Source organism: Etheostoma cragini, chromosome 7 (genome assembly GCF_013103735.1).
Source record: "Etheostoma cragini isolate CJK2018 chromosome 7, CSU_Ecrag_1.0, whole genome shotgun sequence".
Lineage (NCBI taxonomy): Eukaryota > Metazoa > Chordata > Actinopteri > Perciformes > Percidae > Etheostoma > Etheostoma cragini.
Window position 1 is genome coordinate 16,093,444 of NC_048413.1, and position 17,122 is coordinate 16,110,565.

The following is a 17,122-nucleotide window of genomic DNA, read 5'->3' on the forward strand; positions in this document are numbered from 1 at the left end:
CTGGTGTGTTCTCAAATTGCATCCTATCTGAGATTTTCATTGAAGGTCTTCTGAGTGACAAAGCCAAGGCTATCCATCTTTTATTGTTTTTTTCTGGAGTGTCTCTTGTAATAACACGGCAGTTGTATTGCTCGATGGCCCCAGCCTTGTTTGAAATAACTAAACTGTTTTCCTGGAAGGAGTCCTGGCTGTCTTTTTGTCAGTTTTAATAATGTTGTTGCCGTCTGGGTCAGCTGTCCACTGAGAATACAACTTCAGTTCATCCCCGGGCCTTTTAGTTAATGACAATATTGTCAATATTGTTTTTGAACCTTGTTCAGCAGAAAAGACACTGGGGAGGAAGACGCTATGTGATCTCATTTGACATGTGGACATGGCTCAGTGCTTGGTTCTTCATCCAGGCAGATGAAGCCTTCATATAAGTTATGCTCAGGACCAAAAGGTCGATGTCTTCTTTTCAAGCTAGTGAGGGCGTGTCACTGTGCCTGTGTCCATTAGTCTGTCTTTCTGTCATCTATCGGAATGATCCACGTTTAATGAAGATGTTTTTGTTAAAAGCAGTCAAACTCACAACCGACCAGCTTTCTTTTCACCTTTCAAAAACCTCTGAACTGGGTGAAGGCCAAGTAGAAGTTTAGACATTTGTAACTGCTGAGATATCTTTGATTCTGGACTGGAAAATAGCACCAAGCTGTAGAATCTCATAAAACTGAAGTAGACTGCACTTCATTGGTCACACATCCCCGAATGGCAAAATCTGACAATGGTTTACTGAAGTATTTCCTCATTTGCTGACTGGATATGGCATAACAGTTTGTCATAGAAGCACTTCAGGTTTGTTCATTCATCCCGAAAGACCTTGATAGTGTTAAAAGTCCAAATATTTTAGGAACTGCAGCACAAACAGCAGTATGAGGTCTGTGTTGACCGTGTTGAGCATGACTTTGTTCCCTTCTCTGAATCTCTAAAATAATGACCACATAAGAAAACAGACAGATCCCTTTGTTACTTTCAGCCAAGCTTTGACATACAACAGTGGGATTTGTATACTGATTGATACCAGATTTGAAAAGTAGAAACAAATGCAATCCGGACAGTGAGGCTAATTTTAAAACAATCTGTCAGATTTGGCAGTTTTATCGGCCAAAGTGTGTAAGCGCACACCATTTGCTCTATAAAGACATTTCCACCATGCTTATGCTCATTTAAATGTCATCAGTGTGTCCGATGTCAATCACCGCAAGCGGACCATATGGCTGCTTCCTTCCTCATTGTATGCTGGCTGACCTCTATGCCCCATGCTGATGTCTCTGGCTATAACACTGGTCACAGATGGAAACTGTCTTCAGCTCTTACTGACTGTTGGCCATACAGCCATCACACAGAGTCTTTGGGTGTGAACACTGACAACAGTATTGCCTTTTTGTTTTTGTTCTACCCTGAATTACAGCTGAAATCCGGGACTTCCACCTGCCTTCTTCCACATTACATAAGTTACAGGGAGTGAGCACAGTGCACCATTTGACCTTCACACAGTCATGTATGCTTGGCTGCTTGAGGATCATTGTGAGGTTCTCAGAAAGAGTCAGGACGAGTTGTTGTGTCACTGGGATCCTGTTTTTAAACAGGGGTGATTCTAAGATCCAACCTTTAGGGGGTCTCAGCCCCTATACTGGGAAGGTGACACAGATAAAGTGCATGCAAAAGTGATGACCATGAAATAACCAACTTCTTCTCTGGGGACTATCAATGTTGAACTTTACAACCACACTCCGGCTCTCACTCTGACAGATTAGATGGAAACTCTATTAGAAACTCAGCCAAAGGCGGAGGTTTGGCACAACCCCCTCTGATTGTTAACCCTAATCTTAACTGGGCTACAGGTTTATAGCATCGGCGACAGCCACACAGGATAATAAATCTATTTCAAGCCCTTTGAACCTGTAATTGTCTGTCCTCTGTCACGAACAGACACGTTTGCAACTCTAACTAGAAGCACCAAAATTGATTGAAAAGGTTTTTATTATTATAATTTTTCCATATGAATTTCTTTACTTTTCTTTACTTTTGAGGTAGACCAAGCTCTAATTCAGTCAATAAAGTTTCCAGTTATGTTGTAATGTGTTTTTTTATTAGTTTGGAGGAGGCTGGCCTCAGGCTCAGAGCGGAAGTCTTTGAAGTCTGAGGCACATGAGTATATTTAGAATGACCTGAATATCTCTTCGTAGTTAGGCTTCTTTGAGGTGTTTTGAATCAAATGAAGTGGTGGGATTTGCATTGTGCACTCCCTTAATTGTGCCACTGTTTTCCTAGTCCCTTATCACCAGGGATTGCCATTTTCATAGCTTGGTTTGTGTTATTTGTTTGTCAGCTGTGGCAGTGCACTGCCTCACATCTTATCAGAACAACAGGCAACCGTGCAAGGTCCATTTGTAAGGGCGTGGGAGAAAGGCGTGCCTGCATACAACAGAAAATGAAATTGAGTTCAAATCACCTCTGCACTACCTGCCTTCCTTGGGACGGTCCCACGAAAGGCTACAGCGGCATTTAATAATTTTTGCATTGAAAATGAAGCAGTCGCACCCATCAAAGGAAATAGATGGACTACGAGTGAAACCAAGATTAGGCCTATATATTTCACCGAAACAAAGACAACGCATCTGAATGGAACAGAAGACAGGCGAGAAATTCACACAGCTGTATTCTTCAACGGCGTTATTGCTCTTACTGGAAGCACAGTGAGGGGGAGAGAGAGAGGGAGCAGCCGCCTGCGCGGGAGCTGCAACTGCGCGCAATCATCCAAAATACAGTTTTTTTGTTGTTGTTAAACCCCGTTTTGTTAAATGAAAAACGTAGAATGATGAAGATGAAGCGCCCGCTTGGATAAATCGTAGCGCATGGGAAGGATGCGTCTCTCCTCCGGAGCAGGTGTATTCAGCCATATGGAGGCGCAAGGCACAAAGCAGGAGCGATGCACAACAGCCACGGGACCACACACCTGCTCCAAAGGAGAAAAAAAACCTCATGCTTAGATAGCCTACGCTCCTGGTTAACGCGCTTCTTCCCTTCAAAATAACTCGATTTTTTTCTTGCAACTTATCCAGCCAACCAGGAGAATGGGCACCGTGAAACTGATGGACGCACTGCTCATTTGGAAAATATTGTAGGCCTAGTGAGAACACAAATAATAATCAAGGACTGCTCTGTTTGCTTCTCTTAAGGCTGCTTCACTGAAATCCCATTCTTATCAAGGAAATAATCATTTACAGGATGCCCGTGGCACTTTTATCAGCGCAGTCGCTCTACATAGGGATGGAGGTGCTGATTGCAGTCGCTTCTGTAATCGGTAATGTGATGGTGGTTTGGGCGGTGAAAATTAATAACTCGTTGCGAGATAACACGTTTTGTTTCATCGTCTCCCTGGCTCTGGCGGATATTGCAGTAGGAGCCCTTGTCATCCCTTTGGCCATTACTATCAGCATCGGACTCCAAACTCACTTTTACAGCTGCCTGCTCGTGGCGTGCACGGTGCTGGTGCTGACGCAAAGTTCAATCCTTGCCCTACTGGCTATTGCAATTGACCGCTATCTCAGGGTCAAGATCCCGACCAGGTAATGAGGTTTTTCGCAACATGGAAATAAATAGAGGCCACGTGGAAACTTGACAGTTATGTTATTAAGAAAGGTGCTGATGATGACCGTGTTTTAGCAGAAGTCACTCCAGCTCCAGTGCTGTGCTCATGGGCATTGGTTTCCTCATGGGTCTAGTTTCACTTCACATGATGTCTCCATACTGCCATTCCATTTTATATGTATGTAGATCTGACTCATCAGTACTGACATGACAGCTAACCAGGGCACAGCTGATCAACTAAGAGCTTTTTATTAGTCTCTCTGTCCTGAGAGATGCTAATATGTGTGGTGGAAGAGTAGCACAGGGACAAGGAATGGATGGATGTAGGAAACTTGCTTTCTGTGTTCCTAGGACACAACAAAGGTCAGGTTTATGTTCAATGATGCCATATATCTCTTTGTATTTAATGCCAACAATGGTTTATGATTGAAAACAAATATCAAACAAAAAGATTAAGCAGCGGTGCCATAAAGGCTGAAAAGATAGCCTTAGTAGAAGAGGGGAGTTCATAATGTCTGTTAGCCTTAAACTGTAATCTCCTGTCTAAGACTCATCTAAATCTTCCTTTCTAGGCTTTTTATTACATATGAAACTACCCAAGCTGAATGGTGTTTGCTACAACAACCTTTACAGTGGGTACTTGCTGTGCTTCAGACACAGACCTAATTTATGCATACATCCCTGATTGACATTAATTGAAGACATGGCACTGGGCTAAATTGCAGGGTTGTGTTTTGCTTCAGACTCCACTCCTGCAAAGGTCATGGTATTGTAATGCTAATACAATTACTACAACAGACGTGACTATCAATTATTAGTAATCCGAAAGGGAGCAACATGAGCTGGATGAGGTAGCTGTTTCCCTGTCTTAGACTGAGTCTCTCTGTACATTTTGTGATGATTTGGACAGTAGTGATAAGATTTTACGGCCTCTGCACCTTATACCTTCTTCTACCACCTTCTTCTTGTCTGTGAGACACCATAAATAGCCTGTTGTAGTGTGGCAAGCCCTGCAACTTGTGTCCACTGCACCGCTGTAATAAATTACCAGATAATATTGAGCCAATTGTAAGAACTATATTTCAGTTTTCCCTGAACAAAAGTAGCATCAAAAGCAGCAGTGCTGCAAAGGGCAAGGTGAACTGATAAGGGTTTGCAGACACTGTGTTCCTCGAGTGGAAATATTTGCTGCAAGGAAATGTGTGTAACATGTCCAGGGGATTTTGGTTTGAATGGTAAATCTTTTTTTCTGAATCACACCTATTCAGCCCAAGGACATTGACAAAATGAAAAATAGAAGAAATAAAGCCTGCATGTCTTGACAGCGATGTGAGAAAAAGTGCTGACAATATACTGTGTTGTCTGCAGGTACAAGCAAGTGGTGACCCCTCGACGAGCAGGGCTGGCAGTGGTGATATGCTGGACAGTGGCCTTCATCGTGGGGCTCACCCCCATGTTAGGCTGGAACAACCTGAAGCGCCTACAGCAAAACGGCTCCATCAGCTCTGATCTCATTATCACCTGCCAGTTTGAGAACGTTATCAGCATGGAATATATGGTCTATTTCAACTTTTTCGGCTGGGTGCTGCCTCCGCTGCTGTTCATGCTGGTCATCTACGCAGAGATCTTCTACGTGATCCACAAGCAGCTTAACAATAAGAAGTTCACCACCAGTCACACAGACCCCAACAAGTACTACGACAAGGAGCTGAATTTGGCTAAATCTCTGGCTCTGGTTCTTTTTCTCTTTGCCATCAGCTGGCTCCCCCTCCACATCATCAACTGCATCACTCTTTTCTGCCCTGAATGTAAGAAGCCCATAGTCCTCCTCTACATTGCCATCCTGCTCACTCATGGCAACTCTGCTGTCAACCCAATTATCTACGCTTTCCGTATTAAGAAGTTCCGCACGGCCTTCAGGAAAATCTGGCAGCAATACTTCTGCTGCAAGGACACACCAGCTCTGGAGATTCAGCCCAGCGACAGGAAAGAGATGCCCAATCCCGAGCCACAGCAGGCTACACCACCACAGCCCCCTCAGAAGGAAATCCAAAAATCGAATCCACAACAGCCAACACCACCTGAGCAGCAGCAGAAGGATCATTGGACTGAACCACCCCAACAATCTAAAGAACATCCGCCCCTACTGGAGCACAACGCAGTCTAAGCCAAGGAACAGAGCTGATCGCTGGCTGGTAAAGTAATGAACAGTGCACAAGCGTGGGTTCTCTCCTCATTTGACTGTAGTCTAAGGATGACTATCATGTCTTACAAAGCTCTAGTTGCTGAGGCGATCATTTATTAAAATACTGGAAGATCATTTACTCAGGAGGAGTGGATTTATTGAGCAAAAAAGGTTATCTAAACAAAAGGTTATCTATTTTACTTGCAATAATGGCAGTCTTTTTGAAAGTGACTGTCTAAGTAACAGACTGAAGACAAGCTTTTAACTGTTCATTATGATCAGAGTTTATGTGAACATCACAAAATGTGCAATATAAGTTATTGTGGTTGATCAGTATCAAATTATGAAATGTCATAACTTGCTAAAGAGTGAAAGTTTATACGTTCAAAAGAGCAGGTTTGTCTTACTACTGTAATACTGTGTGTATGTTTAAACTAATGGTGGCTGAAGAATATGAATGTAACACTAATGTAAATAACAGACTAAAGCAGCCCAGCTTGGAACGCTCATCTCTTCTTCAGGGTCTTAATCGCACAACAGTGGTAGCGCAAGCGGAACTATGGGAAAGATTTTTGCAGCGAGGCTGTGTGTGTCCTCATAGAAGGGTTTTGTAATCTCTTAACTCTTCTCCACTAGAGCCGAGTCCCTCAGTGGACCCAGCAGCACTGATCCATTACTGAGGAGATGGACAGGGATAATAAGAAAGCAACTGGAGGGAATGGGAGGTTTAACCTTTTAGAAGCTGCTTGCAGGAGACTCTCGGCTGCAGGACCACAGCTACTCATGTGGTAGAAAGACGAGATGCACTTAAAGCTCATGTTTAGCCTCCATCCCAGCTGGCAGTGGGAGCTGGGTGTTCCTTCTTCTTTTTTGCTAAATGGACATATGATAACCATAACACAATTTACAACTAGGAACAGTGGCTTTTATGGCCTTACTCAGTATTTTAATCACATTGTAGTATGGACTAGACTGAAAAAGACAACCAAAAGATTGTGAGTATCTTAACTACACTGTAAGTCTAACATTTAGCATATTGCCAAACTGGAACCCCTGTCATAATTGAACAATGTTCCTTGCCACTGACATAAAAACAATGTTTGAGAATGTCGAAGTAATTGTGTTTCGTCTCTTGTAAACACACAGAGCTCTGGTCAAGTCAGTTCACTGATGTTGGGTGACAATCTCTTATGTAAGATTACGATATTTTCCATGCAGTCTTGACAAGCATCTCTTGGAAACCAACATTTGGCAGTGAACATTTTGATGATAACATTGCTGCCGAGAAGACAGAATCCTTAATGCAATCTGCAGTACCAATACCTTGATTTGTCTCTACAGTGTATAGGCCAAGTTGACTGTATGTAATACATACTTAAGGATAAAGAGGATAAATAAATGTATAACATAATGTTCCTTTTGGTAATATTTAAAGCTTATGTTTACAGTTTTTATTGTAATAGAATAGAGAAATATACATATTGTGATATTAATATATTTCTTCATAGTTAGAATGACTTCTTGTGCAAATGTGACTACTGCGCACACGATCCAACCCTGTCTCCCAGAGATTATGTTTATATACAGTGAGGAAAATAAGTATTTGAACACCCTGCTAATTTGCCATTTCCCCCACTTAGAAATTATGGAGAGATCTGAAATTGTCATCGTAGGTGCATGTCCAATGTGAGAGACATAATCTAAAAAAACAAAATCCAGAAATCACAATGTATGATTTTTTAACGCTTTATTTGTATGATACAGCTGCAAATAAGTATTTGATTACCTGAGAAAATCACTGTTTGGTACAGTAGCCTTTGTTTGCAATTACAGAGGTTAAACGTTTCCTGTAGTTTTTCACCAGGTTTGCACACACTGCAGAAAGGATTTTGGCCCACTCCTCCACACAGATCTTCTCTAGATCAGTCAGGTTTCTGGGCTGTTGCTCTGAAACACGGAGTTTGAGCTCCCTCCAAAGATTCTCTATTGGGTTTAGGTCTGGAGACTGGCTAGGCCACGCCAGAACCTTGATATGCTTCTTCCAGAGCCCCTCGTTGGGTATCATTGAGACCCCACGAGGTGAGCTCTTGCATGGAACCCCACTCCGAGGGAGAATAACAGTCATGTACCTTCTTTAAATTTCTAATGATTGTACAGTGAACCTTTTTTTCACCAAGCTGCTTGGCAATTTCCCCGTAGCCCGTTCCAGCCTTGTGGAGGTGTACAATTTAGTCTCTAGTGTCTTTGGACAGCTCTTTGGTCATGGCCATGTTAGTAGTTGGATTCTTACTGATTGTATGGGGTAGATAGGTGTCTTTATGCAGCTAACAACCTCAAACAGATGCATCTAATTTAGGATAATAAATGGAGTGGTGGTGGATATTTTGAAGGCAGACTAACATTTTTTTGAGGGTCAGAATTCTAGCTGATAGACAGGTGTTCAAATACTTTTTTTGCAGCTGTATCATACAAATAAATCTTTAAAAAATCATACATTGTTATGTATGGCACTTGGATTATGTTTTCTATAAACAATAATGTGGAAATGTCAAGTCACAGAAATGTTGTTACTAAATTTATAAGAAAACGTTCACTTACAATTGATTTAATTAGTTTTCCACCAAAATATCTGATGTGGCAATACAATATCTGCCAAATCCACAATCTTCTCCAAACCTAACCACAGAAAGGGAGTCTGGATGCAAAGCCCAGAGGTTGGTGTCAAAATCCTGACCTTTGTATCCTCCTGAATCTACAGGTCCACTTAGCTCTATGGAGGTTTACAGCGTTTTTCAGCTCATGGTTTTAGTTTTGGGGCCAGCAAACTGATTTGGTTTAGTCTCACCGCTCTCATCTCACCTTGCCAGCTGAAGCTGTCTGCTATAATGAAATTTGAGCATTTTGCAACTAAGGAGACAGATATTTTTCTCAAGAGTGAATATTGGACTTGCATTTATAACCTGGCCATAATGATGACTCCAAATTAATGTTTATTTTGCTCTGTATCTGCTGGTTGTCATAAACAGCTTTTTGCAAACAATTTCCCCATATTGACTTAAAAGGTGACAATATGTTAATGTTTCCTTTCCATAATGTTCCTGCTTTCCAAACAAACAAACAAAAACAGGTATAGCAGGGATTGTTATTTACAGGTAGGCGTTAGCAGCCGGGATCAATCCGTTCTCTTTTCACATGGTCAGCAGCTCTTGTATGTTAACTGAGGATACACTCACGTGCACCTATTCAGTTATTTCTACCTATAAAATCCTCTTGACAAGTCATTGCTTTCTCAGCTGTAATTATTTCACAGCAAGCCCTGGATATCTCAACTGTCAAATGGTACCTTGCTGCAGCTTGCCAGCATTGAAAAAAATTCTCATTACCGCTACAATAATGCAGCGAGTGGCTCTTAGATAACAGTTGAGAGTTGTCGCAGCTCTGACAACCCATTTCTTCTCTCAGTGTATGAGTTCCTTTGATATTTGGCAATGTATTAAGTTCCTGGAACAACTATGTTATTCTAGTGAGTAGCCTGCTGCTGCTCACTCTAGCTGTGTCTGTGAAGTCAGTCTGTGAACAGTTTCACTCCTGTCTCTTGCAGCAGAGAATACATTACATGTACTGTAGATGTTCATATGATGTAGTACTGAGCAGAAAGCTTTTATAAATCACTAGTCTGGTTTGATATTAGGAATGTTTTACATAGAGTGTAACACTTAGTCAGTCTTGAAGGCTGTTCTTCTCATGTTGGCTTGGTTTCCTGGGCAAAAATGCTAAGTTTCAAGGAAAGATTGAATATCAAGTCAAAAGAGGTTTCAGCTTTGTATTTCCAACAGAACAGCAAAGGTGACCTTTCCCTGCAGCGACCTACTGTCCGTGGGGCTAATGTGGGTGTTAACCGCATATTCTGAGGGAAGGAGATGGGCCTCTCTTTCTACCACTTTGTATTCCCGTTCTGCAGTTTAAACAGGTTCAGCGTGGAGCATCTTTGTTTTTCATGTTGTGACACATTTGTATCTATTATATCTGCAATAGATGAGGTACATGGCGTGGTAAACATTTGGAAGGGAAATTCTCTGGAAAAATTCAAATGTGGTAGTGTTGTGTTTAGGAATAAATGCAAACTAATATCAAAGTATTGTAGTAACAACAGAGCAAGGGATCTCCAGTGTACCTGCCATGGTCCTTTCTTGTGGTCCTTTGGATTATAATATTTACATTTCTTCAGAATGATTTGTTTCAACCATGTTTCAGGTCAAAATTTAGTTCTGTACATTAGCTGAAGATCTAAACGACAACGACATTCCACTCTGCCAAAGACTCCCTGTACTTCCACTATAGGGCAGGCTGATGGGGAAGTGCATTTCATGGTATCTATATCCCAGTAAAGAGCTTTTTTCATTAAAAATGGAGGAGCGGTTTGATCTACCTGGGCTCTGATCAGGCGTCATAAATAAGCAAGGGTGTTGTGCCCCTGGTGCTGTTGCATAACAGGAAAAACAAGTCTCCTTGTCAGAACCCTTTATATACCACAACATCTGTCTTAGGGAACAGATGTAACAAGGGTCCAATGCAGAGCTTTAAAGGATGAAGCTAGGATAACACACACACACACACACACACACACACACACACACACACACACACACACACAAGAAGTACTACAGTATGATGGTGTTATACAGTAAAGCACAGAACAATCCACCCTCACATCACATACGGCTGATTGTAGGCATTCTTCTGCACATGTGATTTTACAGGAAAGCAATCAGTCATAAAACAAGGTCACCAATTCTGCTTTTGCTGAAAGATTATCTGTGTTATGATATAGCAATGTGGGAACATCAATTCCTAGTTCCTAGTTGGCATAGCAGCTAATAAAAGGCTGCATCCAAACTGATGTGCATGAAAATGCAAAGATGCACAAAAAAAGATTGGGTGCAAATTTGCAGCAGAAGGAAAATTTGCATGCAGTGACAACTGAACACGGCACAGTAAGATATAGTGATATGAATCCAACAGTTGCGACATAGAAAAGCAACAGATGAACTGCCATCTTCTTCAGCTGTGAATTTGACCTAAAGGTGCTGCAATCAATAATCTTTTACAATGCTTCAGAAACGGTTTCTTCCCACTCACTGAAAAGAATAAGGGCTCACAGCACATGTGAAAAGCCTTCAATAAAACAGCTTTAGGGTTCTGCAAATAACGCTCATTTCCCCCAACAATCAATTATTCAGGCTTATTAGCCCTATTAGCATCATTAAAAGCACTAAATTAACATCGATATTTTAGCTCTTTTAGCAGGAGTTATTTTGAAAAGAAAACAGCCTTGAAGCTAAGGTTATACAATTGAGGGGGAGATTGGCTTTGTTAAGTAGCATGATTAACTTCCCTCTGTAAAAGAGACGCTTTCCTTATACTGTCTGTTAAAGATTGATGCTGCATTTATCCTCACTAGAGCACTGTTCCAAACACTCTTTTGGCATCATTGACAGTTCTAATGACAGACTGCCCCCTGCTGGTAGAAAATGTTAAAGTACTGTATTTTTGATTAAAAGTGTACAGGAGTACTCACTTTGGTGGCAGTCTGTGATGGAAGGTACTAAGGTCACATATGGTTCCTTCATTAAGCTTAGCTTCTCCCACAGGTCCTAATGAGCCTTTCAGCGTCCATACACTTGCATTTAAAATCTTCTGATGGCAGCTCCAAAGACCTGCTTGGTAGATTAATATCCTCAAGACACTAGAATCAGCTCATGGAGCAGGGATGAAACAGCCAAAACAACAACAAAAAACACTTGCATTTGCATATTGGAGTCAATACATAATTCAGCCAATTGTTGCTCAGAAAGAACATGAATCCACAAGTTTATAAATGTCCCTCAATAACAGTATTAACTGCAACCCATTATAATCATTGTTGTTTTATAGAATTCTGTTTTATACAATTTAGTAAAGTAAAAGCTTATGGCAAGATAGTAGAATGGCAAGCTAATTTATCAATTACTTTTATCACAAGCAACATTTTTTAATCATTCTAGATTCCTGATTTATGAACATGAAACATTTGTTTATCTTATTGATTTTATTGTTTTTGCCAAATCAATGTTTTTCTTGTGAACTTCAAAAGCTGCAAAAGAAGTATTCAGATATGGTACTGAAGTAAAAGTGATGACCGTGTAAAAATATCTGTTACAGTAAAAGTCATGCATGTCAGAGTGAGTGGGCTGCCAGTTGTGGACCAGCACCCTGTGCGGTTGGGGGGGGGAGGGGGGGGTACGGTGGGAACCTGGCAGTGCCCGGGAGGTGAACTGGCATCTCTCCAGCTACCAATCCACACTCCGTACTTTGGTCTGTATGGGGACTTGAAGCAGCGACCCTCCGGTTCCAAACCCACCTCCCTACGGAGTACGAATTAGCCCACTTTATATAATACACTACTTTATATGAATGTACTGGGAAATCAGTTTTTTGTTTTTTACTGTGCGTTCCTCAGGCAGTTTGAAGAGGTTACTTATGGTTAAAATGCTATGCTTGAGATACTGTAATGCTTGATCTACTGCTGTCCACTTTAGTGACACAGGCAGAGTCATAAGCAAATGTCTAACCACTTACAGTAATGTCCGGGTCAAAGTTGTTTTGCAGAATTACTGGAAAATGACACAGTGTGTGCACAATGATTTGGGTTTTTGTCCTACAGGGAAATGTTGCATTTATCTTAGGCCGTGCAAGTTCAAACTTCAGCAACCCCGCACACGGTAACAGAGAGCTCAAACCCCAGCAAACACACAGCAAATAGAGGGATAATTGCCTGCCTCAACAAGTCTGAACCAAAGTGTGCAGAGGCAGCTGAAGTGATGAGCCTGACTCACTTCCCGCCTCGTATCAGCTGCTTGTCCTTTATCAGGAAGGGGAAATTCCCATCCCTTTTTCCCATTTTCTGAGCTGGTGGATTTAAAACCCTGTTGAATGGGCTTAAACATACACACACTCTGTAAAAAAGCACTTTTTTGCTTTGGTTTACAGGCCATCAGTTGGTTGTGGTAGATTTTAAAAACAACTCTTTAAAACATTGTGGAGGCGTTGCTCCATACGCAGTTAAACAAGCCATAATAATATTTGGTGCAATCAGAGCTCCCATCGTGGCCCATGCTGTCACTCCCTGTGGCTATGCTTTGGATGGCAGAGGACGGAACGCCTATAAAGGCCACTGCTTATGACTGGCAGTAATTAGCTTTTAACTGTGGTGGTGAAAGATGGTTGTCCATAAATTCAACACAACTCCGCCTGCCTGGACTTGCCATGCAGTGGCAGCCCACGCCTCAGCAGACGCAGTCTACCCTCATGCATGGCTCTCGGCCAAACCTGCCTGCTGTTTTTTAGTGATATTATATAATTACAAATTGTCTACAGTAGCACTTAAACTTATACCTCCCTGGGGTAGCCTGGCGGGCTAAAAGGGGTTAAGGCGCCTAACATGAACCACAACATCCCCTGACCTCATTCCCCATATCTCACTCAACTGTCGCTATCCCATAGAGGCAGAGAATGCAAAACATATGTGTGTTTATATTCCAACTTTGCCTTGGTATTATTTATCACGCAGGTGAATCATGTGCACACAACTAAGAAGATATGTTCTGTTCTCATAAAGCCACAAGTTACTCAACAAAGCAGCAACAATGTGTTAATCATGTATGTATCCATACAAAGTTATTGCAAAACAACAGTACAAATGCTTCCAGGACTTTCTGTCATATCCTGTTTCACCCTTCAGTCCTAAAGTGACCCAATCATGTAGAGTACCTGAGTGGACACAAAGGAAATGTGACTTTATGGTCTGCGGCTTCCACCAGAAGCTCAGTGCCAAAGCAATGGGAAAGAATACAGTGATAAGCAGTAATGGTTTACATGCCATGCATTTTTACCAGATTTGATCAATTTGACATGGTACTTTGCTTTGAACCCTGGCAGCGAGGTGGAACTTAATTTCCTCACATTAAGATTAAGTCGTCTGCATATGTAAGCCAGGCGACGTTTTAAGACTGATACAAGGATTTAAGAGGATAAGATCAACATTACAATATTAATGCATTATTAACATTTAGTTTTGTCAAAGTATCTTCAAGTCATCTTTGGGTGACCTACTTTGACCTAACCAAAAGTATTTTGCATTGTTTATCCTGGGCTGGAAGGGACAAGTATGACACACCACTATAAGAATTATTATTATCAGTAGCATCTCAAAGTAAGTAGTAAATATATATAAACATCTTTTAAATATTTATGTATGTGTGCGATATTTGTATGACTCTGAATAGGAATCTATCATTTCTATCTCTAAACCTTTACAGAAGGTTGTTAGTTTGTTACACAAAAATACAAACAATTGTTGACACAGTAAGCAAAAAATATCCCCAAAAAATATCCACAAAGGTGACTAATAGTCTAGATGTTGGAGAAGCAGAAGTTACCCTCCAGGGAGACATGAGTCAAAGCTGTGGCCTCTTGTGCTTCTATTCCATTTATATGGCTGCACAAAACTTTATGGCGACTGTTTAAAGTTGGATATGGAATTATTTCTGTTTATATTATCTTGGTGACTTATTATGATTAATTACAGACAAGCTATTTTACAAGTGACACTTGAGGGCTTGGAGGGCACAACAGGGTTTCCGCCCTGGCGATTGCTTGTTTTGATCAGTTTTTGTTATGGCTGGGTCATGAGTTTTGTTTGTTACGCTGTGAGGATCTTTGTGTGCCAATTTCACCCACAAGCATGCATAGAATCTTGGTAAATTAAAAAGGCTTACAAATATTCTGAGACAATACATAAGACATGCTGTTTATTGCTGTTTTAGTTCATTGTTATTGTAATAATGAAGTGAACAACACAGAATGACCGAAAATAAAACAAAGGAAACACAGAGGTAAACTTCTTGGAAAGCCAAAATAAACTCTTCAAGAGTTTAGTTGGGGTATAAAAACAAGGCTATTCTCAGAATAACTGCAAGGCACAGCAGACTCCGCAGGGTTGGGTAAAGTACCTGGACCGGGTGAAGGGGTAACGATCCCTCCACATCAAAACCTCCGTGTGTTGCACAGTCTCTGTGTCCCACCGCAAAGTCAACAAACCAGTCGTCATAAAACACAACACAGCTGAACGAGGAAGCTGGCCAAGAAACCACATCAACTGTGGCAGACAGGAAGTGAATTTTGCATTTATAACTGCCTGCTAGAAACATACCATAAGACATAAACAGTTTTCTTTAACGAGTCAGGGTAGAAACTAAACAGGGCACAATTAAGGAGAAAGTTGCAAAACTTGCTGTACAACACTGAAACCCTTAAGAGTCTAGCCCAGCTGAAGAAAATCAGGGCACAAAGATGCTGAGTTTTCAGGGTTTTCACCCTGAGCTATTACTGACCTTAAAGAGAAAGTTCACCTCAAAATCAAAAACACATATTTTTTCTCTTACCCTTAGTGCAATTTATATATCTAGATTGTTTTGGTGTGAGTTGCCCAGTGTTAGAGACATCAGCCATAGAGATGTCTGTCTTCTCTCAAATATAATGGAACAAGATGGCAGTCGGTGCTCAAAGCACCACTAAAATACATTCTAAATCCAACAGCAAGATATCTATCCAAAAGTAAGACTCGGTTAAAAAGATAATCCACAGGTTGTAAGTAGTTCCTGCACAGTGATATGATTGGCGGGTGTAGTTTGATATGAACTGCTCACAACCTGCGGATTATCTTGATTAACTATAGTTCATGATTTTTAGATAGACTGTGACCGATATCTCCAACACTGGGGAACTCACCAAAACTATCTAGATTGATAAATATTTCGAGGTGAACTGTCCCTTTAAAATGCCTTTAAAATGTCTTGCTCTGCCTCACTGTGTTTCAGCAGCTCCAGTAAGAAAGATAGAGAAGTCACATATTATGACTTGTTGAAAGTACACGGCTCTGTTGTTGTGTGGTTAACCCACTCATACAAATTGCACCCATGTGAGCTGTGAGGGTCTTGCTGCTCTACTATGACATTATCCAGCTCTCTGATGACGCAGGACACCTCGTACGGTTGTGGTGGTGTGTGCCAACGGGCTGTGCTGTGATTGAAGGGAATTTTGGGAAGTATGTCACACAAAATTTTTATTTTTTCAATGTTCTGTGCCAGATGTCTTTTTGGAAGCAAAGTGCCAAACCAAATGAATTGTGGCATTTGTTAAAAAGCGTGGAGCCGTTTTCATTAAGCCTTTGACGCCAAGTAAAATCAGTGGCAGATGTTTTCAAAGGAGGCCTGGGGATCAACTGAGGAGCCACATATAAACAGAAATAACCGTTATGATTGTGTCTGAATGACCATAAAAACTGCATCAAATGAAAGAGGGCTTGTGCATTCGAAGCTGGATAGAAAATATTTATTTAAAGAAATATAATCCACATGGCCAAAAGTATACTGTATGAAGCTAGCCTCAATACAAATGTGTGTGATGTAATTACACTGTAGCTGTTTTTTTTTGCATTTTGTGTATTAACCAAACGTCTGTTATAAATGTCTATATTGGAAAACAAAGGACATTCAAGTGGATTCACTGTTTTCCAGGAACAATGTGTTGGCTTTGTGAACAATGTGCAAATGAATTGAGAGTCAGGCAAACGGGCAACAAGGATAATAAAATAAGGGAAATTATAAATGTTGACTCCCCCTTACAAACAAATGTGTTTTGATCCGCCAGTATCACTTTTAAAATGTGGAGAGGAATGTGTGTTATCAAGACTGGTAGCCTACAAGATAGATTTAAACTTTATAGCACCTGTGTAGACATACTGATTAAACTATACAAAGTATTATCACGGCTGCTGCTCGCTGAGGGGGAATTACCATAGACAGTTAAAAAAATAACTACAAACAACAGAAATAGCAGTTAGATCAAAGAGGAAGAATTGAATAAGGAGAGGATATGACAACATTTTTTAGACATTGAAAGACTTAGAAAATGTGGGGTAATGATACATGTGTCAAAATGTGTGAAGCATCAACCTCATCAGGAAGCCATAATTCAAATATGAGGAAGGACACCTACTTCATGAAACCGCAGCTCCACAATTTCACATCTCCTCTTCATTAGGAATTTAATAGGTACAGAATTTTCTGACCATAAAAGGCAAGTTATTAGAGAATCTGTGAGGATACACACTTAGTTTTTTTAAACTCTCCAAATAAATAAAGTCTCAATTGCAGCTAACATTTTTGTAGCCACATGTATGATTTGAAAAACCATGGGCTTTTA

General features: G+C 40.9%; 1 protein-coding gene across 1 annotated transcript; it reads left to right on the forward strand.

The window, feature by feature from the left end:
* The first annotated feature begins 2,380 nt into the window (after positions 1 to 2,380).
* Positions 2,381 to 7,398, forward strand: adora1b (adenosine A1 receptor b). Its single transcript, XM_034877569.1, has 2 exons — positions 2,381 to 3,611; positions 5,002 to 7,398. The coding sequence occupies exons 1-2, from the start codon at positions 3,271 to 3,273 to the stop codon at positions 5,798 to 5,800; spliced, it is 1,140 nt and encodes a 379-aa protein (XP_034733460.1). The 5' UTR covers positions 2,381 to 3,270; the 3' UTR covers positions 5,801 to 7,398.
* The last annotated feature ends 9,724 nt before the right edge of the window (positions 7,399 to 17,122 follow it).

Bases quoted from the DNA above. Each gene is read 5' to 3' on its own strand.
- adora1b (XM_034877569.1), top strand. From the start codon at position 3,271: ATGCCCGTGGCACTTTTATCAGCGCAGTCGCTCTACATAGGGATGGAG. The intron at 3,612-5,001 runs GTAATGAGGTTT...TGTTGTCTGCAG, and splicing joins AGGGTCAAGATCCCGACCAG to GTACAAGCAAGTGGTGACCC.